At 44.9% G+C, this 27,894-nt stretch overlaps 1 protein-coding gene across 23 annotated transcripts in view; it reads left to right on the forward strand.

Moving 5' to 3' along the window:
- RBFOX1 (RNA binding fox-1 homolog 1) overlaps positions 1 to 27,894 on the forward strand; it is a 2,204,869-nt gene that overhangs the window by 2,016,257 nt on the left and 160,718 nt on the right. For all 23 annotated transcript variants that reach the window (XM_082429022.1, XM_082429011.1, XM_082429012.1 and 20 more), the window contains one exon: positions 2,931 to 3,173. In XM_082429022.1, the coding sequence (XP_082285148.1) occupies positions 2,931 to 3,173 (243 nt within the window). The remainder of the gene's footprint in view (positions 1 to 2,930; positions 3,174 to 27,894) is intronic.

Raw genomic sequence — 27,894 nt, forward strand, 5'->3', positions numbered from 1 at the left:
CAAATCAGCAGGCGATGGCGGTACCTGGAGTTACGTGGGAGGTGACCACAAGCTGCAGTGGAGTGTAGAGGGCAGGCAACTGATGTGGTTTAAGTGTCAAGGAAGACTTGCTGGGGAGCTCTTGATCTGGGACCTCAAAGAGAAGCCAAGGAAGGCTAGCCAGGGAAGGGAGTAGGGGAGGAATTCCCAAGCAGAGGAAGCAGTGAACAGGAAGACGTGATGGTGTCGAGAGGATGGAGAGACCATAAACTTCCTGAGGGCAGGCCCTTCCCGCTCCAGTACAGAGAGAGGTCAGATCCTAGCAAGGAGCTATTGCTGTTTTGCAGGAGCTTGTAGGATTGGTTCACTCCTCCTGAGACTGCTTTGCAGTGAGGAAAGGCCATGTGGGCACAAATGTACCTGTGAAAGTGTTTCCACTGAAGGTGGAGAAAGGAAAGCTTTCTCTTTTATGACCATCTCTCTCTACCATTGATCCCGTGATCATTTCATGCTGCCCTGGAGTTTTCACAAGTCTATCTCTCAATTCAGAGACAAGCGAGGTGGGAGGTAGGGGAGGCTGAAACAGACCTTTGGGCAGAAGTGGAATCTGCCCCAGTGAATTTCTCTTTGGAGCGTTCTCAAGGTCCCAAAGTTTCTAGGGTTTCTTGTCAGCCAGAAAGAAGTAGCATCTGTATGGACTTTCTGTGCACAAGGATGTATTCCTTGAGCAGCCCTGTAGAAGAGAAGAATGCTAGTCGGCTCATATATAGAAGGGGATTTTTTCTGGTATTAGTCAAGACCTTTTCGGTTGCAAGTAATGGAAAGGCCGGTTTACACTAAATAAGACATTTACTGACTCATGGAACTTAAACAGCAGTGTTACTCACTGCAGGAAAAGCTGGATCCAAGACTTCAAATGATGTCAGCAGGACTCAGTTGATCTGTTTCTCCATTTCTGGGCTCCGTTTTCCTCTGCGTTGGCTTCTGCTTTAGGGAGGCTCCCTTCAAAAGGCAGTTCTTGGCAGCTCCAGGCTTACGTTATTTTTCCAGCTGCCAGTCATCGTAGTGAAAGAACTTCCTCCCCGAACTCCAGCCAGGTCCCAGGGTTAAGCGTCACTGGAGTTGCTAGGGGTTGGGTAGATGGGCATAAGCCCAGGTCACCGTGACGGTGAGAGTGGAGCCCTCTGGTTAGCCAGGCAGGGTAACATGACCACGTCTAGAGGTAACCAGAGATGGGGCCCAGCCACATCTGCACAATGTGGGGACTGGGAGTGGAAGTGGCCCCTAAAAGGAAACCGGGCTTGTCCTTGAAGAGCAGTGGTTTCCCAAGGACGGACGCGGTTAACTTTCCACGCCGATCCAGCCAACCCCAGCCTAGACAGACCCTCTCAGCCCCAAGTGCTATGAAAACACGTTGCCAAGAAAGAAACGGCTGTTTATTTTTGCTTCCGATGGCACAGACATTTGGAGAAATTAGTCTGGGGGAGGAGAGGGCCTGAGGGGAGTGTTTTCACTTGTAAAATGTTTTAAACTTATCCTAAGTGTCTTCTCTTCCAAGTGTCATCTTTAACATTCTAATTAAGGTTCCTTCTAAACAAATGCACCAGCTCCTCGCAATGCTCTGAGAATAAACTTTTCTTCCCCCCTCTCTGTCATAATGGTTTTTGCTGCAGTCAAGTTGCTTTGGCTGAAGAAGCTCTCAAATGTTGGTGGCGGGAACCCAGGAGATGTGAGCAGTTCTGACACTTTTGCCCTGGTATCGTTATAGGAGGGCTGAAGTCACATCTAATTGACCACAGGCAATGGGAGAGACAGCTATTTGGTGTGCTTAATTGCTAAGTTTCTCTCTCTCTCTCCCGCTCTCTCTCTCTCTCTTCTCTTTCTGACTGTGCAATCTCATTTCTTCTTAAGACCGTGGAAAATTTAGACCTTTGGGTTACAGCCCTGATGCCTTGTGTGTATGTGTGTGTGTGTGTGTGTGTGTGTGTGTGTGTGTGTGTGTGTGTGTGTTTGTGTGTGTGTGTAGGGTAGTGAAGTTATGGGAGTCGGGGTGGAGAGAGAGAGAGATGCTTCGTGAAATGGAAGCATTTGAATTCTTTTTTTTTTTTTTTTTTATTCATTTGACTTGTCTATAAGTATCACACTGCATGTTTTGCCTAGATGTGAAGGGCGAATTGTTACATAATACTCTGCTTATAAAAAAAATAATAAGTCAGGGAATGGGAGGAGGCATTGATTAATGAGGCTAAGAATTAAGTCCAGCATTTTGCAGAGATACTTAAAATGAGACAATCACAGAAGGCTATCTTTGTCCAAATTAGGCATTGAATTTTCATCAGCTGCTTCATGTTGGCACTGGGAACATCAAACACACACACACACACACACACACACACACACACACACACACGCTGTGACCATTGCAAGGACCACCACCCCCGTCCCGTTATGCGAGCCAAATCACATAAAATGTTGATTAAATTCAAATGCTTACATGAATTGTCTCTCCTCTCAAGAACACACACGTGCAATTTAATCGGTCTTGGCATTTTAAGTATCAAATCAAGGCTCTGCTGTCACCAGCGACAACTACATGCTCACACGTTCCAAAACGGGAATGAAATTAGAACGATCTGCCAGAACAACCCAATCCAGGAGAGCGCAGACCCTCACAGTGTTTGGCTGTTGGGCTGGATGATTTGGGAAAGGGTCTTCAACCTTTCAGAGCCTCGATTTCTGCATCTGTACAATGGGGCTCTATCTACAATGCTTACTGTTTCCTTATAGGGTCCGGTGGAGATTGAGTGGGATGCATCCATCTCAGGCTCTTGGCAACCGTGCTGAAACCCACGAAGCATCCGGGGAGCAGTTGTGCTTGTGCCTGGGGGGGAAGTTTCTGCTTGGTGCCCGCTCACGGTTTTCTCTCCCTCTCTCTCTTTCTGATTTTCCAGGGTAATCAGGAAGCAGCAGCTGCCCCTGACACAATGGCTCAGCCTTACGCTTCGGCCCAGTTTGCCCCCCCTCAGAACGGCATCCCCGCGGAATACACGGCCCCTCATCCCCACCCCGCGCCAGAGTACACGGGCCAGACCACCGTTCCCGAGCACACGTTAAACCTGTACCCTCCCGCGCAGTCGCACTCGGAGCAGAGCGCAGCAGACACGAGCGCGCACACCGTCTCGGGCACCGCCACAGTAAGTGCGCACTGGCTTCAGGGGGCGCGCTGGGAGCCCAGGGTTCCGGGAATGACAGCGGGGCGCACCTCCCTGTAACTGGTCGGGGTGGGGGGGGAGACTCCCTCCCGCAGAGCAGCCCCTAAGCTCATCTTTTTTATCCCAGCCCCGCCTAGTTCACCTCACCTACGTGCATCTTCTCCTGGCACTGATTTAAACCAACACATTTTCCATTAACCGCGTGTATTTGTAAAGGGAAACGTGTATCTCTTTTCTGCTTCTATAGTTTTGCTTTTTCTGGAATTATGTCATCTGAGGGGAATCATACACTATGATTATGAGATTGTGACAATATAATTTTTTTTTTTAATGGCTTTATGGAGATACCATTTACATACAGTAAAATTCACCTATTCGAGGTGTACAACTCACCAATTATTATTGTATTTACAGAATTGTGCAACCATTGCTACGGTCTAGGAATATTTCCATCCCCCCCAGAACGAATCTACTGCCCATTGTAGCTGCTCCCCATTCCCACCCCGGCCCTCCCTAGCCAAATTCGTTGGAAAGTCACCCATGTTGTGGCTTGAGTCCCTAACATCTTTTTATTTCAGAGCCCCCGGGGGTGTGGGTGGCCTAGGCCGCCAAGGGGCAGCAGGAGTGAATTTTGCAGGACTGTTCTGCATTTTGATGGTGGAGGTGACACACCTCTGTGCACCAAAAAGTCAGATTTATTGCATATGAATGGATGAAATGGCTTGAAAACAAGCAAACAAACTGAAAAGAAACCGTTTTTCACCACCATCAATGGAAACTAGCATTGCTGGCTATCCACAAAGGACAACCACCCTAAACAAAAATAATGATGAAAATTCCACAGTGTTTATTTATGTACCGCCTAGAATAACCACACACCGTGCATACCGTAAGACGTGTATGTACGTTTAGGAAAACTTGTTCTGCGGAATTCTTTAGAAGCCTGGACACACCCAGCCTCTAGTCCAGAACACTTTATAGGTGCCAGGCAATTGGGCCTGTTTCTTCTGCCCTCTGAAAAACTAGTATTTGCGAAGAAGTTTATTGGTTTGAAGCATGATATATTTCTTGTAGCCAAAGCAACCATTGACTAGCTTTGCTACCTGGTACCTCACTGATTTGGAGGTTAGGTTTGGAGATTTTTCAAAATAATGTAACCTTAAAATTTTTCTATGGCTTATCCTCCCTTGTTTATTGTGCCAAAATACATATAACATAAAATTTACTGTTTTAACCATTTTATCGTATGCAATTCGGTGGCATTAAGTACATTCACAATGTAGTGCAGCCATCACCATTATATAGTCCTAGACATTCCCATCACCCCAAAAGGAAATCCAGTATCCATTAGGCAGACGTTCTCCATTCCTCCCTCCCACCAGACCCTGGGAACCACCCGTCTGCTTTATTTCTGTCTGGATTTGCCTATTCTGTATTTTTCCCCCAAATGAGGTCATACCATATATGACCCTTTGTGTCTGTCTTTTGCTTAACAGAATATTTTCAAGGTTCATCCATGCTGGAGCATAGATCAGTACTTCATTGTTTTTATATGACTGAATGCCATTCCATGATATGGATAGATCATATTTTGTTTATCCATCCATCCGTTGTTGGGCATTTGGGTTGTTTCTGCCTCTTGGCTATTGTCAATAATGCTGCTATTGCCTTTTTAGTATTTGGCTGCTGTAACTTAGGGATGGGTTCATTAAATGGGTTTGTGGATTTAGGAGGTGTTTATTGTTGTTGTGTTGACTAGCTAGTGATGGAGTTGTTTATTTGTATGGTGGTTGTTTTGTCAAAATCAATGGTGGTAGGGCTTGAGAAGGTTATTTTAGGACTAAAAAAGGTCCCATCAGACATCATTTATTAAGCCTCAACATGGACCAACCATACAAACTGCTGTGGAAGATTCATTCATTCACTCACAGATATTTATTAAGCATCTACTCGGGCCAGGACTCATACTTGATGATGTCGTTGAACCCAACAGAAAGGGTCCTTTCTCTCTTGTAACTTAGTGCCAGAGACAGAGAGTAAACATGGAGCAATAAAATAGCTGTATAAACACACACTGTGATACGTGCTCTTAAGGAAAAGACAGGTGCTATGGGAGGCTAAAAAAGATCAGAGGTACCACCTGCAAATGAGTAGTCTGGGAACATTTCTTCAAGGAGATGATATTTGAGGGGAAAAGACAAAGCATCCAGGCAAAAGGAATACCAAGGTCAAAGGTTCCAAGGTTGGAAAGAGCTGGGCTTATTCAAAGAACTAAAAAAGAGGCAGTATGTCTAGGGCATATGAAGACGGTTTGGAGATGGCAAAGGATAAAATGGGGGCAGCCAGCAGGGATCGTATCCCGCAGGCCTAGTGGGTTCCATGTTGAAAGCTATGGGAAGCCATTGAAAAGAGTTTAAGCCAGAAAAGTTTAAAAAATGACATTTTGAAAGAAAGGGTTAATTGTACCTACCTTAAAGGAAATCTTAATCCAGCTGGGGAGTAGAGAAGCTCAACATCCTTTTCTCATAAAAAGAACTCTCCAGAGATCAACACGATTACATTTAAATTGCATATTGGATGTCCACAGTGCCCCAGACACTACAGGAAGTGAAATGATGAGCAGACAGGCTCCCTCCCTTAGAGAGGTTTTGGTCCACTAGAGAGCGTAGGATATGTGTTCTGTTACTTGTCATAATGTCGCAAGTTCTAGAGCATGGATTTCCAAGGCTTTAGTGTATTATGATCGTGGAAGAAAACACTTTCTAAGAGATCTGCCTCAAAACCACTGATGAAGCAGTATTATTTCGTAGGCTTCTTGTTGCTGTCACGGAAACCTCAGTAGGGAATGTATCAGCTTATAAAACAAAAAATTCCAGACAAGTGCTGGCTTTAGACACAGCTTGGTTCTTGGCATGCATCTGTTAGGTTCCAACTGCATCCATCTCTGCCTCTTCTTCCTCTTGCACATCATTCTCCACTTCTGTGTGATGGTCCTTCAAGTTCAGGCTCTTGACATCACACCAGATTCCCAGTGAAAGACTCTTGGATTAGTCCATACAAGCAAGCCTGGGAATCACTCTCTCTCTCTCTGGTTTGCACAGTTCAGTGGCTGAAGCAGAGAATGGATGTCTCAGCCATGGGGCCACTGAGGAGCCCCATTCCCAAATACATAGACCAAGGATGGTTCCACCAGAGTCAATGATAAGGTGCCTTTGGGACTTCTCGTGAAAGGTATTTAACAGACAGCAACTGGTCAGCGCCAAAGGTAGTACGGTGATCCGTTTGTATGGACAGGCCTGAATTGATTCATTTGTTGAGTGTAGGGAATGGAGAGAAGGTCAAGGACTGAGCACTGGAGAACTCATAGGTGGTGAGGTTTGGAAGAAAAAGAGCTATTGAATGAGATGTAAAGAGGGTACCCAGATGGGGGGTTGAACCAGGAGAGTGTTGTCATGGCAGCCTGGCAGGTGTGAACTGAGAAGACATTATTGAAGCTGGCAGTGTGGACATCACTGAAGACCCAGGAGAAAATAGCCTTAGTAGAGTATTGGGGAGAGATGCCAGGGGGCCAGGAGTTGAAGAATAAATGGGAACTATCAGAGTGGGTATGTGCAGTACCATTGTAAACATTTAGAGGGAAGAGGAAAAATAAAAGATAGCATTGGAAGAGCACAGATCTCAGAGGAAGCAGTTTGTAGGAGAGTGGATTTTGACTCACTGTTTACACCGCAGAGAATTGCGATGGGGAGGACAAGGAAGAAGAGATAGGGAATGATGACTCAAGAAAGAAAGTGACAAAGTATTTTAGAGGAAATAGGAAGGAATATGACCAAGGGTACACAGATACAATAGGTAGTCTGGGAAAGGAGAAGAAATACTTTATTTTTTATAGCTCTATTGACATATAAATGACATACAACAAACTGTGCATATTTAAAGTGTGCAATTTGATAAGTATTGACATACGTACGTAACTGTGGAACCATTGCCACTCTCAAGATAACAGACATGTCCATCATCCCCACAGTTTTTTTTTTTTTGTAATCTGGAAACAACTGTATTGTTTGTTTGTCTGTTTGTTTATATTGAAGTATAGTTTATTTACAACGTGTTAGTTTCAGGTGTACAGCAAAGTGATTCGGTTTTATGTATTTATATTCTTTTTCATTTTATATATAGTGGTTTGAGTAGTTTGTATCTTTCCATCCCAAACTCCTAATTTATCACCCCCCCCCCTTTTCCTTTGGTAACCGTATGTTTGTTTTCTTTGACCGTGAGTCTATTTCTGTTTTTGTAAATAAGTTCATTTGTATCATTTTTTTTTAGATTCCACATATGTAAGTGATATCATATGGTATAATATTTGTCTTTCTCTGTCTGATTTACTTCACTTAGTATGATAATGTCTAGGTCCATCCATCTTGCTGAAAATGGCATTATTATTTCATTCTTTTTTATGGCTGAGTAATGTTCCATTGTATATTATATATAACAGTATGGAGATTCCTTACAAAACAAAAACAGAGTTACCATATGATCCAGTGATCCCACTCCTGAGCACATATCCAGGAAAAACTATAACTTGAAAAGATACATGCACCCCTCTGCAATCTTCCCTCTCCACCTCTGTCTCATTCCCAGGAACCAACTGATTGGCTCCTATAGCTTAGTTTTCAGTTTCTAGAATTTTCTATCAGTGACATCAAACATCGTATGCTCTTTGTTTTCTGGCTTCAGTCACTTAGCATCATGGTTCACAGATTCATCCATCTCGTTGCATGCATCAGTAGCCTACTCTTTGCATGCCATTACGTAGAATGTGCCACAATTTGTTGATCCATTTACCTGTGGATGGGCATTTGAGTTGTTTTCCATTTTGGGCCACAGAAAAAATGGCCAACATTACAAATAAGGGCTCCCATGAATATTTGAAAACATTTCAATTTTGAAACAGAAGAGAAGTGTCATGGTCCATTCTGGCTGCTGTAACAAAAAAACCACAGACTGGCTTATAAACAGCAGAAATTTATTGCTCATAATTCTGGAGGCTGGAAGTCTAAGATCAGGGTACCAGATGGTCAGGTGAGGGTCCTCTTCCTGGTTCAGAGCCTCTGCCTTTTCACATGGTGGGAGGAGTAAGGGGGCTCTGTAGGATCTCTTTTATGAGGGCACTAATCCTATTCATGAGGGCTACACCCTCATGACCTAATCACCTCCCCAAAGCTCCACCTCCTAACATCATCACATGGGGCTTTAGGATTCCAACATGTGAGTCTGGGGCAGTGAATGGGGGACATAAACATTCAGACCATATCAATAATGAAGAATAAATGTGTGAGGAAACAGATAAATCTTGAGGTCAAGAGATGACCTGAGGAGGTCCCTCTATACTAACTTCATGCTCACTATCAACTGACAGAGAGTGAGAAAGGAAGGGATTTAGAAGCAACAGAATGATTCCTGAAATTGAGCAGACCTGCCAGGAATCTGGCTCATATAATTCTAGGGTTTTTGAAGGGCAGTAGGCACCTCTCTGACTTTGGGGAGTGTGAGTTTGTGGTGAGGCTGGTTATCCGGTGACTTTGTCTATTCCAGCAATGTTTGGGTGGCACATACTGCTTACAGGAAGTCTTCAAGGAAAGACGACCGTGATAAGGTGAAGCAGGAAGGGCTTTGTGGCTGATCCTGAACGAAGTCTTAGGACATATACTCTTAGCTGGTTTGGGGAAAGAGCAGGCATCCTAAAAGGTGCCATCTTGTTTTCTGCTACAATTACATGCCTATGCTTTTCTCTCTTCTGCCAAAAGGGAAGATGTTTCTGTTGTCTGTGACCTACTTTTGAGTTGTAGTTCCCTGACCTGACTGAGCAGAACATAGTCTATGACAAGTTTCTTCAAATTGTCTGCATCCTTGTGCATTTACCGGGGGCAACTTCTCTTCACTTAACCTCAAAGTGGGTCAGAGCCATGGTTCTCCCAACCCCGGAAAACGTGGCCCTGTATTATACACCTGATTTATTCCCCACAGGGTAGAGTTGTACCTGAAACAACTCTAACTGTCCTTTGACAGATATGCACCGTGCTTAATGCCAGTCTGAGGCCACTGGAGGGACCATCATTTCTTTGAAAAACGGAGTAGTTTGGGGTAAGAGAAAAGATCCATCCATCTGGTAGGCTCCAAGAACATCTAATATATGCACATGATTTAACACAAAGTGCAGGATCTGTAAAAGGGAAGCAGAATGCACCCAGAGCTCCCAGCCAGAGCTGAGGAAAGTACAGACAGAAAAGACCTATCAGGTCATCCTTTCAGTTCCCCAAGGGCTGAGATGAGTCCCTGCAGGACATTTTTCTGCTGAATGTCTATTTAATGTGGGCCTCCAAACACATCATGGATCACTGTGCTGACAGAGCCAATGCTGTATTATATCAGATACCGCTCCTGACAAGGTATTTTACTCTTGACATATTATAATTAGAGATTTGCAAGTGGTGAATTCTCCATGTATCTCCAATAGCAACTTAACTTCTATTTTTATCACCTCTGCAGTCTGTCTAAAAGTCTCCCACCAGCCCCAGGATCTGATGGGAGAAACAATGTGAGTCTTAGAGCTTGGTCCCTGAGCTCTGGGCTCTGTTGACAGAGAGAGGAGCTCTTTAAGGAGCCAAGTTCTTCTTGATCTTCAGTGCTTCCAACTGGAGTGCTAACTGTGTCTCCAGTGTTCATTAATACCTTTAAGAAGATAAGACGTGGCCTGGTAGCGACTTCCTCTTCTTAACCATTTACATACTGGCTCTGTTTTGGAAGCCAATTGTGCAGCTAAGGTATGGGGAAAATTTCTCAATGCATTCCTTTTTGTTAACTAGCCAATATTATTATTATTATTATTATTATTATTATTATTATTATTATTATTATTATTATTATTATTATTGCAATTCAGGTTTGTGGTTTCAAAAAGTCACACACTAGAAAGTGTATATAATGAAAACTAAAATTTTCTCAGAAACAAGAGTCACCAGTTCTTCCAGAAATGCTTTATGCAAACACAAGCATATGCCTGTGTCTTAGTCCGTTCAGGCTGCTATAACAAAAATATTATAAATCGGCTGGCTTATAAACAACAAATATTTATTTCTCACAGGTTGGAGGCTGGGAAGTCTAAGATTGTGGCACCAGGAGATTTGGTGTCTGGTGAGAACCTACTTCCTGGTTCATAGAGGGCTGTCTCATTGCTGTGTCCTCACATAGTGGAAGGAGTGAGGGAGCTCTCTGGGGCCTCTTTTATAAGGGCACTAATCCCATTAATCAGGGCTCCACCCTCATGACCTGATCATCTCCCAAAGGCCCCCACTTCCAAATGCCATCACCTTGGGGGCTAGGATCTCAACATATGAATTTTGGGGGGATACAAACACTCGGTTTATAGCCACCTGCTTGTCTATTTCTCCCTCTATCTCTAGTTTATCTCTCTCTGTCTCTAATTCAATCTTTACATCTTCTAACTTCTCACTAGTTCCATTCCCAAAAGGACAGAATTAAAATCTACTAAGCACCTGCTTTGGCACCTTTTATATCTGAGAGATCATTCTGTATCACGCTTTGCATTCTTTTGCATGTTTGTCTGCTATCTTACATACAGAGGTCTCCCACTGATGGAATTTAGGCTGTTTCTGGGGTTCATCTTGCAGCGTCATTATTCCCAGTCAGGCTGTAGTGAGCAGCTGGGTACAAATATCACTGTCCCCCTCCGGTGTCTCTGTGTGAATGGTTAAAGGTACATGGGTTTAAATGTAGACATTACCCTCCAGAGAGCCCATGTACAGCCCACAGACAGTCCCGAGAAGGCCTGCTGCCCGCAGCCTTGGCTAGCACAACACGCCACCCAGCTCAGCTCACAGCCGTTCCACCTATGTATGCTGGGCTGGAGACACCCCCTCTCTAACAGAAGAAAGTAACTTGAGAGCTGCCTGGTGTCAGGGAAGAGAAAAGGAAAGGCTGCTGCCATTGATTGAGGCCTGCTGTGGTCACAGACCCTGCTAAGTGCTCTTTCAATCCCTCATCTCATTTTATCCTCACACCAAACCTTTTACATGATATTAGCGTTCCCTCAATTTTACATTGAGGGACCAAGAGGTTAAAGATGTCCTGGAATTTGGAGGAGTTGTGATGGCAGAGTAGAGACCCTTACCAGATGTGGCCAGTGTCAAAGTCTAGACTTTCTTCAATCTCCAGGCTCTTGCCTACAAGTTCTCCTGGGCAGCAGCTCAGATGACCAGTGCCTGGGACCAGAGTGAACAATCTAGAACTCGCCCCAAGGCTGGGTCCTTCAGCCTGCTCTCCAATTGAGAAGCAGGTCAGCTAAGACGCTGGAATCTGGGTGTGTCAGGGTCCGCCCCTCTCTTTACCATTTCCAAGCTGAAGGCGCTTGGGCTGGTTGTTTGACCTCTCTGCTCTTTAGTCTTACTGTTCCCTTCCTCCACAGTGGCCCTGCCCTTCTCCAAACACCCTTCCTCTTCCCTTCGAAACAGTCATCAGAGACAAATTGTAAAGCACCAGAGACTCCTTCTTCCTGTTGGAGGACTTTGGCATCCCCTGCTTACCTTTAAAGTTAGGCAAAATCACTGAGGGGTGCCAATCTAAAAATAGGGTAAGTAGCTACATCCAAACAGGAGGCAAGAGAATCACAGTCTCCGAAATAACAATTTTCGCTCGTTGAGCGTCAGGCTATGTTGTAATCATTTTACATGCACAATCTCAAGTCATCTTGACTCTCCATCACCAAAAAAAAAAAAAGAATAAAAGTATGTTAGGAGGCATTGTCATCGCCATGTTACAGTTGAAAAACCTGCGGCAAGTAACTTCCTGAAGGTCATTGTAGCTAACAGGTAGAAACCAGGGCTCCAAACCAGGTGTGGCAGACTCAAGACCAAAACTCTTTGGGTCTCGAAGCCCAAAAGGCACCCCCAGGCAGGCCTGGGCACATACTCTGGGCTCTTCTGTGCATCCAGAGATGTGGCAGAAAAGAATGCTTTGCCTGGGAATTCCTCATTTTACCCTGGGAAGGGCCCCAGCAGACCCAAGCATGTGCAATATTACAGGCTTAGCGCGGGCTCTTGTTTGAGACCGGCGCCTTGAGCAAACTCCAATAATATGTTTCAGTGGCTTCAAAATTGTCTTTTCAGAGGACAGTGTAGCTGAGCTGTTTTGTCAATATGAGTTCTGCTCTCCTAAGGTTCACATTTACTTTAAGGACACAGGTACTGCTTCTTGTTCCCTCGTGAGGCCGAGTATGAATGCCTTTGCCTCCTGTCTTTGCTTTAGAATAAATGGTCTGTGGCTTTCAGGATGAATTAAAGGCCTGTGTTACCCAATTCCAGGGCCATTTCACTGTTTCAGAGCCTCTGTTGACCAAAGAGTGCCCCATCCTGGTGGCCCAGGAGACACCATTGAGCCCAGCTTAGGGTAATTCTAAAGCTGTGAGCATCAGAGACCCCAGTCCCTTTGGAGGACTGGGCTACAGCCTTGGATTCTGGGAGAATTGAAGGTTTTCATGACAAGTCAGGAAAAATGGCTCTGGATAAATAAATACCCTTAGGTGTTATCAGGAGAAGCAGTGAAGCATCATGATACAGAGCTGGGAGTTCCCATCCCAGTTCTGACCCAGGTTGGGACCACTGGCATGTGATGAAACCTCTCTGACCCTCACTTTTTCCCCTCTGTGTATGTGAGGCTATGACATCCTAATGAGATAATGCCAATGAAGGGCTTGGCACAGAGATGGGCACACAGTAAACGTTCTACCACATGAACCATTATAATTAGGAAATAATTACAATATTCCCAGTGGGAAATCACAGCATTCTCCTCTGTCCTGAATTCTTCATTCTAAATGTTTTTCAGGACAATAAATCCGTCCTAAGAATTGTGACATTTTCTGTGTTAAGGGGGAAATGAAGACTCAAATCCCCACACTTATTTTAAAAGGAATTCTTGTATGTGATGATTTCCATACAAATAGTTTTCAATCACTCACGCCTGAGTTCGGCTGATTGGTACAAGCAAGTCATTGACCTAAGTCTAGGTCATGAAGAGCAAGGTTAGGATTTATTAAAGGACTGTATGACTGAAGTTTTGTCCATAAGGCTGAAGCCATCTTGCTTTTGCTGAATGAGGAAAGATCAGACCTATTCAGTTTTCTTAGCGGGATTTCACTGTCATATTTCCACTGGAAGTCTTAAGTCGTTGGAAACGTTACATCGTGACTTTGTCTTCATTTGGTGTTTTGTGCTTATTCATACCTATATACATTGTCATCAGTTTTACCCTCTCAGTATGACTAAGCAGTCTGTATCCTTGATTAAGATGTTAGTCTTTGAGCAAGTGTTAGCACAGTGTCATTGTGAAGTGTTGGGATAATGATCAGATAATTTGAAGATGAAGTGGGCTGTCTATGAGCTACACAAACGACTGGTTAGGTGTTGAAGAACCTTTGCGCAGCTCAGGGGCCTCATGAGGTGGTTTCATTGCTTTTGTTTGTTTGTTTTGAAATGAATTTCGATTCAGACGTGAATCTGTTCTGTGGGCAGTATTTGAATCCCTCATTAGCCAACCACCAGGTCATGCTCTTAATTCCTGGCCATATATTTTGCAAGTTGATAGTGAATTCCTACAAAGTCTGTGCTCTATTTGGATTTTAGGCAGGAGAAAGGAGATGGCTGTGCTTCGTTAACTGAGGGTTCCTGGGGGCTTCAGCTAGACCCTTGGAGTGTTAGAGCTGGAGGGAACCACCTATTCCAATCTCCTCATTGTACAGATGTAAGGTGATTACATAAGTTAAGGGCTGAAACCCAAACACTTTCAGGTCCAGGCAAGTAACATACATATTTGAAAGAGATTAGTTTATGATGGAGACATAGGTAAAAGAAATAATTAATTTTCCCCATTAATATAGGAATAACAAAACCCTAGACATGATGCTGTGTGACCCCTTGATGGAGGCCCTGTTGGTAGTCTTGAGGGCACATGGTCCATCCAAAGGCAGTTCCCTGTCAGTCCATCCAATCACAGCCATATTGGATTGCTGGCCCAGCATTACAATATTTTGATTTTTTTCAAGAGCAAGCAGCATTTTGGATTTTTATGTGCTTTCCTGTTCGCTCCTGTTTCACTTATTTTTGTTATCTGCCCAGCCTCTGAAGATACTGTGTTTATAACCCCTGACTTAGTCTTTGAAACTTCGTTTACTTATTTATTTTTTTAAACATCTTTATTGGAGTATAATTGCTTTACAATGGTGTGTTAGTTTCTACTTTATAACAAAGTGAATCAGCTATACATATACATATATCCCCATATCTCCTCCCTCTTGTGTCTCCCTCCCACTGTTTTTTAAATAAGAGGTGAGGACTTCCTTGGTGGCGCAGTGGTTGAGAATCTGCCTGCGAATGCAGGGGACATGGGTTCGAGCCCTGGTCTGGGAAGATCCCACATGCCGCGGAGCAACTAGGCCCGTGAGCCACAACTACTGAGCCTGCGCGTCTGGAGCCTGTGCTCCGCAACAAGAGAGGCCGCGATAGTGAGAGGCCCACGCACCGCAATGAAGAGTGGCCCCCTCTTGCTGCAACTAGAGAAAGCCCTCGCACAGAAACGAAGACCCAACACAGCCAAAAATAAATAAATAAATAAATAAATAAATAAATAAGAGGTGAAATTAGGAACTTTAACCCTTTGAGTGAGACCCTATTTCAGGTTTATAAAAAAGGCAGCTTGGATACTTGAGCATGACAGTGCAGAGATGCATAGAATGCCAGAGCTGGAAGCGACCATCTGGTCTACATGCTTTCTTCACAAATAATGCCAAGGTTCAGAGAGGGAAAGGGATCTGCCTGAGTCACACAGTGAATATCACAGCAGAAACCAGAACAGGGACGTCCTATAAGAAAATTTCCACTGCACCTGCCCCTCCCTCTGCATCCTACTGGCTATGACCATGCTTTTTTTCCTCTCTATCTCCTGGATTCTGTAGTAGCTTTCAAAATTCACTTACTTAGGGTTATCTCTGCATTAAAATGGACAAAGCCCACTGACCCTGACTATAGGATCAAGTCAAGCTATATTATTTAAGGCTTCATTTCTCTTTGATATGCCGTTTTGGTTCCTAGCCAGAGGTTTCAGCCAATAGTGGGCCCTACATTCAGAAAGGCTTCCAGAATTCTAAAAAGAGTCTTTATTTTATCTAGTTCTCTCCTGCAGATCCTGGGGGCTGTGCTGATGGGGCTGTGCTCATTCAGTACTGTTGTGTATTCCAGCCGGCTCTGGTCCCATTTGCTCTTGGGTCCATACACTCTAACTAGGGAGTCTGGGTTTCCAGCTTTGCACCCCTGAAGAGCATGGAGGCTGTCGGATTGCCAAATTGTAGCCTTTGATGTAGAGCTAGGTCCAGGTCACTGCCCAAGCTCCCAGAAGGGCAGAAGGTCAAAGGGTAGGTTCTGCCCCCCATAGTAAGGTAACCAGACCCTTGTGAGGTGGGTGAGTCTGGCAGATGAGCCAGTCAGAGTGGAGATCCCACAGAAACTCTCATGGGCCCTACAGCTCTTGGACTTAGGAGAGAAGGTCAACACAATGCAGACATTAATCCATCCCTCTGATATCAGGAACAGAAGGTATCCAACCTTGAGGACCTGACTCTTATGCGATCTCGGTGTCCTTGAGACAAAGCTGCATGTGCAAGTTTGTTCTCCAATGAACCAAAGCTTGCAGACCGTATAGTCCAAAACAAACCAGGCCATCAGGACCAAGGTAATATGAAGCCTTAAGTATTGCAGACTTGTTTCGGAAGCCAAAAGGTTTTTTTAAAAAATCATGGAAGTCGTTGCAAATAATACAATTCAACAAGTCTGGGCTACCCTGGTCTTTTAAAAGGGGGAACTGTAAATCTGCATCTTGACTGGTAGATGGGGAAAAACAAACAGAAGTTTTGGGGGCTGAAAGGAAGAAAATGAAAAAAGAAGACTCAACTATCGTGTATGAGTAGCGTCTAGATAACAGTAACTAGCATGTAGTGAGCATGTGCTGGATGCCCAGTGCAGTGATGCCACCAGCTTTCTGTGCACAATCTGACGGAATCTTACATCACCCAGAGGAAACAGGTGCCGTAATTAAACCCCCTTGTTACCTAGGTGAGAACATCAGGGCACAGAGAAATCAAGGGAAGTGCCCAGGTCACATCACAGAGCCACTAAGGTCAGAGCTGGGATTGAAAGGCAGCCAATCCACCTCCAGGGTCCGCTCCCTGACTCACTCAAGAGCCGCACGCTGTGCTGAAAATTTTAGTCACATTCCATAGCCCATCAAGGGATGCATGTGGTGACGCCAGCATGACAGGTGAGGAAACAGCACAGATGTTAAGTAACTTGCCCCAAGGCCGTACAACTAATAAAGGGAGGAGTGTAAATGCCAGCAGAGGCCTGGTGGATTCCTAAACCCACATTGTTTGACTTCCCCGTCAGAAATAGTTTATTTTACCCTGCTGTTTTAAACATGATAATATCATAGCAGACAAGTATCTTAATAATCGCTGTCCCCATAATTCTGGATTTATCTCTAAACTGCTTCAATTTATAAACACACAGCACACACACACACACACACACACACACACACACACACACTCTCACACACTCTCTTCCATCCCCCAATCACCCCCTCCCCCCGCGTGGCATCCAGTGGCCCCTCGGAGTGAAAGGGACCTTCAAACCACTTGGCAAGCTGACTAGAAGAAGCCTGGATCTCCCAGAGAAACTTGCTACAAGGAAATCGCTAATTATAACCCAAATTGTATTTGACTTCTGCATCTTTGCTTCACGTTATCACACTGTAATTTAAAGAGATTGTTCCCTAGCCTTTTTTAGGGGCAGAAATTAACTACCTTTTTTCTTTTTACTAAGAAAAGCGGTGGTGGCAGTAGCACCCGAATGACAGGAGGTGGGTCTTGTCCCCCCTTTTCCCTCTAATTGGCTTGCAAGTGGGAGTCAGGTTAGCAATTATGCAAGGAGTTGCCTGGGCTTCCAGGCAGTGTCTCTGGGTGACACTCATCTGGTGGCTTCACAAAAGAGAAAGAGACGATAGGGGTGGGGCAGGCTGGGGGGACGAGCCCCAGAGAGTCTCCTTGACTCTTGGAGGGGGAAGTTTGGGAACAGGAGGGAGGCAAGGCAGCTTAGTCCTTGAATTTGGGGGTCTTCTCCTGTTTTGAATCCCAGAAACTCTTGGCATTGAAGAATGGAGGGGACCTGATCAAAGGTTGGAAAGAGGAGTAGGAAGCATTGCATGGACCCCGGAGGCTTGGCTATCAGTCTCTCTGATCCAGCTGCCCACGGGACCCAGAGCCCCTCGCCAGCCCAGCCTTCCCCTCTTCCAGGCCTTTAGTATCAGCGTTAAGTAGCTAGGCCAAGGCTTGGCAAACTGACCAATGGGGCAGTTCTGGCCCACCACCTGTTTCTGTCAGTAAAGTTTTATTGGCAGACAGCCATACCAATCCATTCATGCATTATCCATGGCTGCTTTTGCGTTACAACAGCAGAAGTGAGTAATTGTAAAGAGATACAGGGCCTGCAAAGCTGAAAATACTTACTATTTGGCCCTTTATAGAAAAAGTGGGTTAATCCCTGATCTAGGACAAAGCTTATATATTGTTGGCCTGCTGACTTGATTTAGACCTCAGGCCTCCCAGTGGAATAAACTGCCTACAATTAAAAATGGGAGATTTTACAGTATAACCTGGCTTTGATTAAAAGTGGAAAAGTCTAACAAAACATGGCTATGATGTGCGAGTGTTGAAGGTGGGCTGTTCCCCAAGACTGTATGCCATAGTTGCCACCACCCCCTATAGTATTTCACCAGACTTACCTTTTCCATCTACCTGGACTGGCCCTCATAGGCATTTGAGTTTGACCAGGGCATCTGGGTCTTCTGGATTATTTTTGGATACAATAATTCTAATTTCTCCCCTGACCTGCAAAATAAACTGCATTTATTTTATTCTTTCTTCTCCATCAAACTGGACTTCCCTGTGGAACTCTGGCAAGAAAATAAATGTTTGAGTAATGCCAGAATTTAATGAATTCCAGAGTTATATCAGAAATGTAGCATCCCCTTCTACCTCTAGACATATCCATACACACATGCAGTGCCCACATTTTCCCAAAAAACCTTCTTTGAAAGTGAAACCTGTATCACTATTGACTTTGATTTCAATCAGAGCAGGAGTAGCCAGTGTTTCCATCTTCTGAGATCATTACATGAAGACCAGAAGTGTTATTATTAATAGAGTAAGTATTAATAGTCTGGGGTAATGTATTCAGGCTTTAAGTCCATTATTCTAAACCTAGTGGCATGTAGGGTTACCCCCATTTCACAGACAAGGAAAACAGAGACTCAGAGGTGATGAAAATTGCCCCAGGTTGTACCATCAGTAAGTGATGGGCACAGAACTCAAACCCAGACCTGGCTGATGCCAAAGGCACTGAACTGCTCTTTCTAATACACCATGGCAGGTCTTTACACACATAGGCACAGGCAGTGGAAATAACTCTTGACTAAAGTAGGCAACTGGGGCCCAGCTCTGGGGCTGACATGAGAAGGTGGTAAGAAAGCCCCAGGAGATCACTTCTCCTGTAGCTAGAGCACCTGATCCCAGAAAAGCCTTGAAAGGCTTGGCTAGAGCTACCGAAGGTGAGTTTTTAGCGAACAGTCATTTAAGCATCTTTCATTGCTCTCAACAAATCTGCAGAGAAAGTTTTTTCCACTTGCCTTAGCAAGAAGGAGAAGTTAGGTTGAGTGGCTGGGGGAAATCACATGTTTCCTTTTCAAAATAAGGGTTCACAGGGCAGGAGCCTACCCACGGCAGAGGGAAACCCTAGTAAACAGGATCCAGGTTTTGTTTTGCAGCTTAGTTCTAGCAGAGAGCCCAGCCTGGGCCGCACAGGCATCTGGACTTACCCTGGGGGGTGTGTGTGGGTGTGGGTGGGTGGCACTTTAGGAAGCCCTGTGCTTTTCCTTCCGCAACTTGGGTAGTGAGTTGTGCAGGCTTTCTGAGGATTGGCGGTGGCCTGATACGGGGGCTGAACCCTTGATAACGACACTGTAGACATGAGATAATTACAGATCTGATACTTCCCAAGTCAAGCTAAGTGGACCTCTGATTATTATTCTGAGTATAATAGGAGCAAAACTAACACTGAAGGGAAATTGTACTTCTCTATTTTATTAACCGCTTTTATATTCCCCTGTGCATGGCTATGATGCTATGAAATCTTCTTAAATGTGATATTACTCAATATAATACAATAATAATGCACACACCGTAATGTATTGGATTAATTTGCAAACAGTCCTTCTGAAATTGAATTTCCCCTCGTTTCCCTGGGCCAGCTTAGGGCTGCTGGGCTCCCAGGCCCTTTCTGGGGCCGGGAAACTGGGGTCTGCCTCTATAGTCACGTAGGTTTTCACAGATGTAAGCAATTGGTCCACATCATTTTTATTCACGGTGGGGAGGTCGGCAAGCCCTGTTCCCAGACGTCTCACCGTGTGTTACGGCTCAGAAATGCAAGTGGTTTTCGATACGTCAGTATAGTTTGAAAATGAACTGGGTAAGAAAGCATCAGAAAGGAAGCTCGCTGGAGAGGAGGCCTTCCGCGCTGAAATTAAACTCTGAAGTGTTGGTAATTGCCTTTGCTGGAAATTCTATCAAATCTTTACTTACTCCCAGCCTTTGTTCATCTATAAATCCTTTCACGATACCATCTCAAAGCCAGAGTTGTTATTCCCTTTACATGCAGGATGTGCCTTGAGAATTCACCCCTCTGGCATCCAAAAAATAAAATAAAATTGTGTCTTGAACTCCTACAATATGTCACAATACACATTAATCTACTAAATGCTCACCCAACAACGTTACAATAATTTAAAACTTTACTTTTGCCGTACAGCTGGAAAGTCCTTGAGGACGCCATGGTACCTTACGCATCGGTTTTATTCTCCGTGCTTCACACAGAGCCTAGAATAAAATACTCAACAAGTGTGTGTCATTTACCGATTCACGAATATGTCTTGAGTTTCTGCTATTTGGGAGGCACAGTACTAGGCCTCGGAGGTACAAGAGGGAAGGATAGATATGGATTCTCCTTTAGGAAATTACAGTCTAGTATAAACCATAGAATACAAACAAACAGACAAAAATCGCTTTCATAATTGAATGATTACATCTGTGGAAATTGCCGTAAAGGAAAGGTATAGGTGCTGTGCAAGGGTGCACATTTCTCCCCAGCATGACCAGGATGCCATGTGAGTAGCTTGGAATGGCCATAGTGAGAGTATTTACACCACGGAAATTGGCAGTGTTACACATCGGGGCTTTTGGGGGTTTGTTTTCTGTAGAACTGGTTGTTACCCACTTTCCACCACATCCCTGGCAGGAAGGAACTTGGTGTATTCACATGAAAGAAAGTCAGTGTGTCTGGGTTGGGGAAGGGGAAAAGATGGCCCAAGATGAGGCTAAAGAAGTGGTCAGGGAACACTCCTGCAGGGCCCTGTGAGCCATACTGGGGGTGGAGGTGGAGCTGTATCTATTTATCCTTTGCACGGAGAGGCCATTGGATTTTAAGCAAGAGAATGACAGGATTCGATTTTGATTTTAAGAATGATCTGATGGTACTATGGAAAATTAATTAGAGGGTCACAGAAATGGGGTGGGGTAGGGGGTGACAGAAAGAGAAGTTAGGAAGCTACTGCAGTGGTCCAGACAAGAGAAGGCAACATGAACTAGTGTGGTCTGGACAATTTGTTGGCTGGAGTATGTAAGAAAGAGAATGGGGTCCGTAGTGACTCTGAGCTTGGGCATGGGTAAATGCCAACTCTTGTAAAGCTGAATCTTGGTGGAGATAAGGATCATTTGCCAAAGAACAGAAGGAGTTGGGATCAAAAGTTCAGCATGTGTGTATGAACTTTGAGATGCTTGTGAGACACCTAATTATATCATTAAGCAAACCTCTATTTTTCTATCTTTAAAATGGACAGAATAATGCCTATCTTATTAGCTGTGATTCTTAAGTGGATTGATTAATAGGGAAACCCTTGGCATGGAGGAAACAAGAAATAAAATATAGTTGAATCTGAATTTTTGACACATTTAATCTGTGCCCTTTTAAAAATAGGACAGCCAGACTGGAGTTAATTAATAATGTTTTAGCTTTGATCTGAAACACACAGAGTTTTCTATTAATTGAGTATCAGTGTATAGGCTAATGGAGAGAAAAAAGCTTAAAGTCCTTTGTTCTGGTTCCAGCTTGGGCATTCACTTAAGCAAGTGACTCAGGGCAGTGGGTAAGATCACCAATTACGGTGTCAGGCTGTCTTGGTTCAACCCCTACTTCATCACCTCTTAACAATTTAAGCAAGTTACTTAATCTCCGTGATCCTCAATTTTCAGAATATAATTGTCTTAACTTTGTACCTTTTGTGAACACAAGGAAGATATTTCAGGCAAAGCTCTTTATGACTCTGCCTGGCATGTAATTGGCACTGGGGGCTATGATTAGGCATCATTCTGAGTTCTTGGTTTTCCCATCTTCCAAATGGGCACAAAAAATAATCTACACCCTGCCTAACTCACAGAGTTGGAGTAATTATCAAATGACCAAAGAATCTGCCAAAGCTCTTTGTAACATGCAATATGCCCACATGTGAACTTTGTTACTAGTTTGGGGTGCTATAGTCCCACATCATTTAATCCTGAGATTGGCCATTGAGTGTCGATGTAATGATGTTCTCATTACAGATGAGGAAATTAAGGCTTGGAGAGTTGACGTGACTTGATGATTTTCCCAAGGTCACGTCACTAGCACATGTTATGTCTGAAACCACAACCCGTGCTAATAACCACAACTCTGTACGACTTCTTCCGCAGCCCTCTCCCAAAGGGTGGGAAGAATGGAGAAGCCACTGGGTTTGGGGTGAGGGCAGTCAGGAAAGATGTACCTGATTCTGTGAGATCCATCCATCCTGACCTTGCCAAGGGAAGTGGGAATCAGGAAACATCGGCTTCTGACCTGACTTTTTCACTCAGACCCTTATCCTTGGACCTACCTCAGGAATGGTGTTTGGGGTTAACAGAGAGAGTCAGAGACTAGCCAGACACCCCCCACCCCAGTACAGTTTTCCAGCTGGATGCAGACTAGAGCCTTTGGAAACTGCATTGGAAAACAGTTCCAGATAAATTAATTTCTGTGATACATAATGCATAAGGGGAAATCCGTGGTATTTTTAAACAATGGAAATGAGAGAATCTGCCTTTTGGGCATTGATCCCAATTGCATTTAGTGCAGAAAACATTTATCAACACCTACTGTGTGCCAGGTCCTTGCTGGGAAACAGAAATGAGTCAGACATTGTCTGTGCCCAGGAAGAGTGAGAAATCAATGGAGGCACAGCTGAGCCATCAGCACTGGCTTAGACCTTGAAATGGGGCACTAGGGGGACCCGTGAGTACCCCATCCGAGCAGGGGGAACAAGGGGTTATGAGAAGGGGCTCCGAGAAGGGACTCCCTACCTGAGGTTTCAGTTGGATGGTTTTCTTCCACTTGTCCTTTTCCCCACCAATAAGATCCTTGTTTTAAACCTTCTACCTTCCAGCACCTTTGAAACCAGGATCCACCAGTGAGGATACCACTTCCCCAAAACCCACCTAGAAACTTCCCAAGTCTTTGGGCATCTTGTAATCATGAGCATCGCTTGAGTTTTCTGAGAATAGTACTACCTTCACTATATTCTGGGTTATTGTAAGTGGAAGGTAGAGATAATGTACAGAAGCCTCTATCACAGTATCTTGCATATGATACTCATGCATTAAAGGGAGTTGCTGTGGTGACAATGTTCATAACAATAACCTGGAAAGCGACGATCCGTTTGAGAGGTTGCTCTCTGTGTTGCTCCTTTAACTCAACATGGTAGCAGTCGCTGCTACCATTACATTACTGTTCCTTTGATGATCGCTGTTATGATGACTGCAGCTATCCCTGCTCTATTGTTACTGCTATTCCTACTTATACATTTGTTGTTATTAGTTTGATGGTGAAGCATTTATTCGCAGTTATTTGTTGAGTGCTTACTATATGACAGGCACTGGGGATTCAGGGACAGGCAAAAACAGGCATGGTTTCTGCCCTCAGGGTGATTATGTTCTTGTAGGAGAGAGAGATGGAAACAAGTAAACAACACAATTAAATAATTACAAATCATAGTGTTTGCTTTGGTGATGTGTTGCTGCCTCACTAGCTACCTCCCAAAATAGGGACTTACCATCATTTCACTTGCTTATGTTTCTATGCTTCAGGAGTTTGGGTGAGGCTCAGCTGGACAGATCAGTTGGGTTCCTCTACTCATCTTCTGCGGGTGGCTGGGCTGGGCAGTAAGTTCCAAGGTTTCTGTTAGATGTCTGGACCTTGGTGATTGTCTCTATGCCATGGTCCCTCTCTACTTGACTGCCTTGGGCTTCCTCACAGCATGGTGGTCTCTGGTTAAGCAGACTTCTTAGGTAGGCATCCTCATAGAATAAAAACACTGACATGGTGGCTGGATTCCTAAGGGGAATCAAGGAATGGGAATGTAAGCTGCATATCTCCTAAAGCTCAGCCTTGACATTTGCACCGTTGCCCTTTCTGCCCAGTCTATTGGCTACAGTCAGCCCACATCCAAGGAGAGGGAGAGAGACTCACTTTTGATTAGGAGGAGTGGCAAAGAATGTGCAGCCCTCTTCCATCCACCACGTCTTTGGAAATATACACATAGAAGATTGAGAAAGAGGGTAAGGATGGAGGGACATGAGGTCCTGGAAGCCTTCTCAGTGGAGGTGACAGTTAAGCTGTGTTCTGAGGGATGAGAGAGATTCAAGCTGAGAAGACAGTGGGAACAGCATTCCAGGAGGAGGGAAGAGCATACACAAAGCCACATGCTCCGTCTCTCTGTATGCCCAGGGCAGCCTTTTTCCTCACTTGGAGGTGGCAGTAACACAGAGCATGGAGACTGTGCTTTTGGACCTCTGAGAAACCTGGGTGAAATCCTGTTCCTGTTGCTTTGTAGCTGTGTGATCTGAGGCAAGAGATAATGTATATAAATCCAGTCACCTCAGTAGAAGCTCCGTAAATGGTGATTTCCCCCTGCCGTGTGTATTTCCAACAGGGATCGCTCCAAGTACCACACTTAAATTGATGACTTGCAGTCATCCAAAAGTTGGAGCCACCGGACATTGGTGGCCAGAGTGAGGTGAGATGCAGGGATGAGGGTGCAGCCACAACAGACCAAACAGAGCATCCTGTTGCTGTGTGCGCCAAGTCCGTGACGTCACTGGGCTTTCTGCCTCTGCCCTCCCGGCACAGCTTCAGGTGGGGGTTGGGGGAATGCATGGTGGGTGAGGACTGTTTCTCAGAATGGTCAGAATGTAGCGTAAAGAGAGATAGAGACAAGATGGCGGCTCCTTCACTACACTGGCTTCTATCTCTTCTATAGAGAAGACAGCCCTTTGGAGCTAGGCATTGCATTCAAATCCCAACACTGCCACTTCTTCACTGCATGACTTGGGGAAAGTCGTCTAATCTCACTAAGCCCTGAAGTGTGGAAGGCACTCCATCAGTTGCAGCTGCTGCTACTTTCAAGAGCATCATATATGCCATTAGTGTTTGTTACTAAGGTGTGGATTTATTATTATGGTCAGCACTCAGAGAGGCAGTTGTCGCCTTTGGGGTGAGATTCTTCTAACCTCCATCCCCTGTTTTCAAAGGCTCATTTTGTCAATTCAGAGCCACCCTGCCTATTAAATAAAACCCATCCTTGGCATATTGCTTCGTCTCTGGAGAAAGCCTTTAGGTCTCTGCCTGTGGGACTTTTTTCGTACCTCGCGGTACTTTAAGATGAGGCAGCCTGCCTCCATGCGGGTGGCGTGGTTAAGAGACTGCAGATTCTGCCACATGCCACCCCTACAAGACTTGGCAGGCACCCCAACTGTTGTGTGTTATTTATCATAAACTATAAAATTAGGGCAATTAAAGTACGTATCTCAGAAAGTAGTTGTGAAGAAGACATAAGTCAGTGATTGCAAAGCTCTTCGCTTAGAGCAGGCATGTAGGATACATTCAATAACCCTTGGTTGCTTTTGTCTCTGCCATCTCTTTGGTTGTTGTTATGGACACAGAAGACAGGTATAAACTTGCTCATGGTAGCCATGGCCTTGTCAGGTTTGCTACTAGTACTTAGGCTTGTTTCTTCCTAAAAGCCTCATAAGGCAGAGCAGTAATTACACGTGTACGAGATACTCTACAGAAAGGATCTCCTGGAGCCTCCCCAGCATCTGTGTTAGGCTGGTAGGAATGTTTCCATTTTGCAGATTAGAAAACTGAGTTTTAGAGAAGCCTCATGACTTGCCCCGAGCCCCAGGCTCCTTGTGTCGCCAAGGCTGGATTCATACCCGACGCTGTTTACCTCTACAGACCATGTACGTGCAGCCCCTGCTGTGTCTCTGAGGAACCTTCATTTTGCAGACTCGGGTTAATGCCGTGAGTTGACTGGCTGCATCTCTCAGAGGATCTGATGAGAGAAACATTCCACCCCACCTTGCCCAAGGCCCAGGGTGTTTTTATTTAGAAGAAGCCCCTTACCTGGAAATCCAAGGCTCCAGCATTCACTCAAACCCCTTTCCACCCCCTACTGCTGTGCCAACCCTGAGCGGAAAGGCAATTCACCCTAATTACCCAGAATCCATACATAAGGACAAGTACAAAGAACTCTACCTGAGGTTCAAAAATAAACGATTCAGCAAAATCTCCAGAAGTAAATTCCCTCAGAAAGAAGAGTTAATCACTGACAATTCTAAAATTCAAATGAAAGGCCCAGGTCTACCTGGCATGTTTCCCAATTTAGCCCTTGAAGGACCCCTCCTGATGGGAAGTTCCCACCTCCTGCGGTCGCATCACCCTCGTCACGTGATACCGTTAGTGTTTGCTTTACGTCGGGTGTGTCTTCTTTTATTTTTTTTTCTGACTTGTATGTTACTTAGAATTGAATGTTCACTATCATTTGGGGCATAGGAAATGCATCTCAATTTGCTATGAAAATCCTGTTCATTCCCACGAGATTGTCTCAGATACTATGGTGTCAATGGAGGTTTGGGGTTTGCCCTTTAATCGGTTTCTGACATAGAGGTTTAACGATGGATTTTCTGGAATGCTCCAAAGGGAGCATTGGAATGGGAGCATCCCTTTGGAATGGGAAACCATGAGCTGCGTGGTCCAAGCAGCTGTGCTCTCCTCACTAACCACTGGAACCTGGCATTCTCTCTGAGTCTCAGTTTCTTTATCCAGCAAATGATCTTGTTGGCTGCCGTGAGGACTGCCTGGAATAATATGAGTGATTTTGGGTGCTGAAGGAGTCTTCTGGGGCGCTCATAGGATAAGTGCTTGCAAAGATGTTTTGGGTGAATAGATGCTCCATTTCCCAAGAAAGCAACCTCCCTAAGGGACACTGCAGCTGCTTGAGGTCAGAGACCAGGACTGGCTGGAATCTAAGGTTTTCCTTCTCTCAGGACCTGAACTGGAAAGGACGGTGGGCATTGGAGGCTTTCTCAGGGTGCCTCTGAGCTACCTAGAGCAGCAGTTCACTTCCAGAAGTGGCAGATGAGAATTCCATATTAAATGTCACAAAGGCTGTAACCCAAACCTTCTGAAACTAGTTTGTCACCCGCCTCCATCCCCATGAGGTAGACAGGACCTGAAGGTATACACTGGGAAGACTGGCCAAAGAGGAGTTCAAATCCTCCTTTCTAAATATCTAGGCAAGCAACAAATATCCTCTGATTCAGGGACCTATGACAAAGACAGAGTTGGAGAAGGTAACTTAGGCCAGAAGATGGCATAAGCCAGACAGATCACTTTCTCCCAGCTTCCCACTGCATCTCCCCTCCTGGATTGCAGACCATCTAGGTGTGCAGGTCAGATTCCAAAAGGCTTGTAAGCACAGAGGAGGTAGATGGGAAACAGGGACAAAATAAAACAAACAGAGAGACAAAAAGGGGAGGCGTGAAGTGGGAGGGAAGGAAAGAGAGAGAGAGGGTGGGCTCACCCCATAATTTTTGTCTTCTTTAAAAAGACCAAAAAACAAACAGCAGAGAATTCAGTGACATCACTACTGCAGATGCTGACATTCGGGGCTCGGTGACTCTGCCTGCTATAGGCTGAGTCCCAGTGAATGTCCCAGGTTCTGACAATCACAGAGGCACTTGTCCTTCAGAGTAAGGGATGAGCGTAGGCAGATGAAACATTGCACTGCCGCAGCGTCCCTTCCCCTACTGTTCCTGCACCAGCTGTGCCTTGGAATCACGCAGGGATGGTGTGTAAGTGACACCTCCCCTGAGTTACTGGATCTGCACCGGGGTGGGGGGTGGGGGGTGGGTGGCTGGGTAGGAGGCCAGTGGGAATCTACTTTTAACCTATTCCCTGGGTGAGTTCTATGCAGCCCACCAACACATCGCTTCCCACAAGGGGTTAAGAACTAGTGTTCAGTGATAATCTCACTGCTCACTTACTGGAGAGTGTCAGATAGGTAGGAGGCATTTAGGATCTGATGTAAAATACAAGATTCTTTTTATGGGCCAGCTCCT

The sequence above is a fragment of the Balaenoptera physalus genome (genome assembly GCF_965194825.1).
Source record: "Balaenoptera physalus genome assembly, chromosome: 16".
NCBI classification, from domain to species: Eukaryota; Metazoa; Chordata; class Mammalia; order Artiodactyla; family Balaenopteridae; genus Balaenoptera; species Balaenoptera physalus.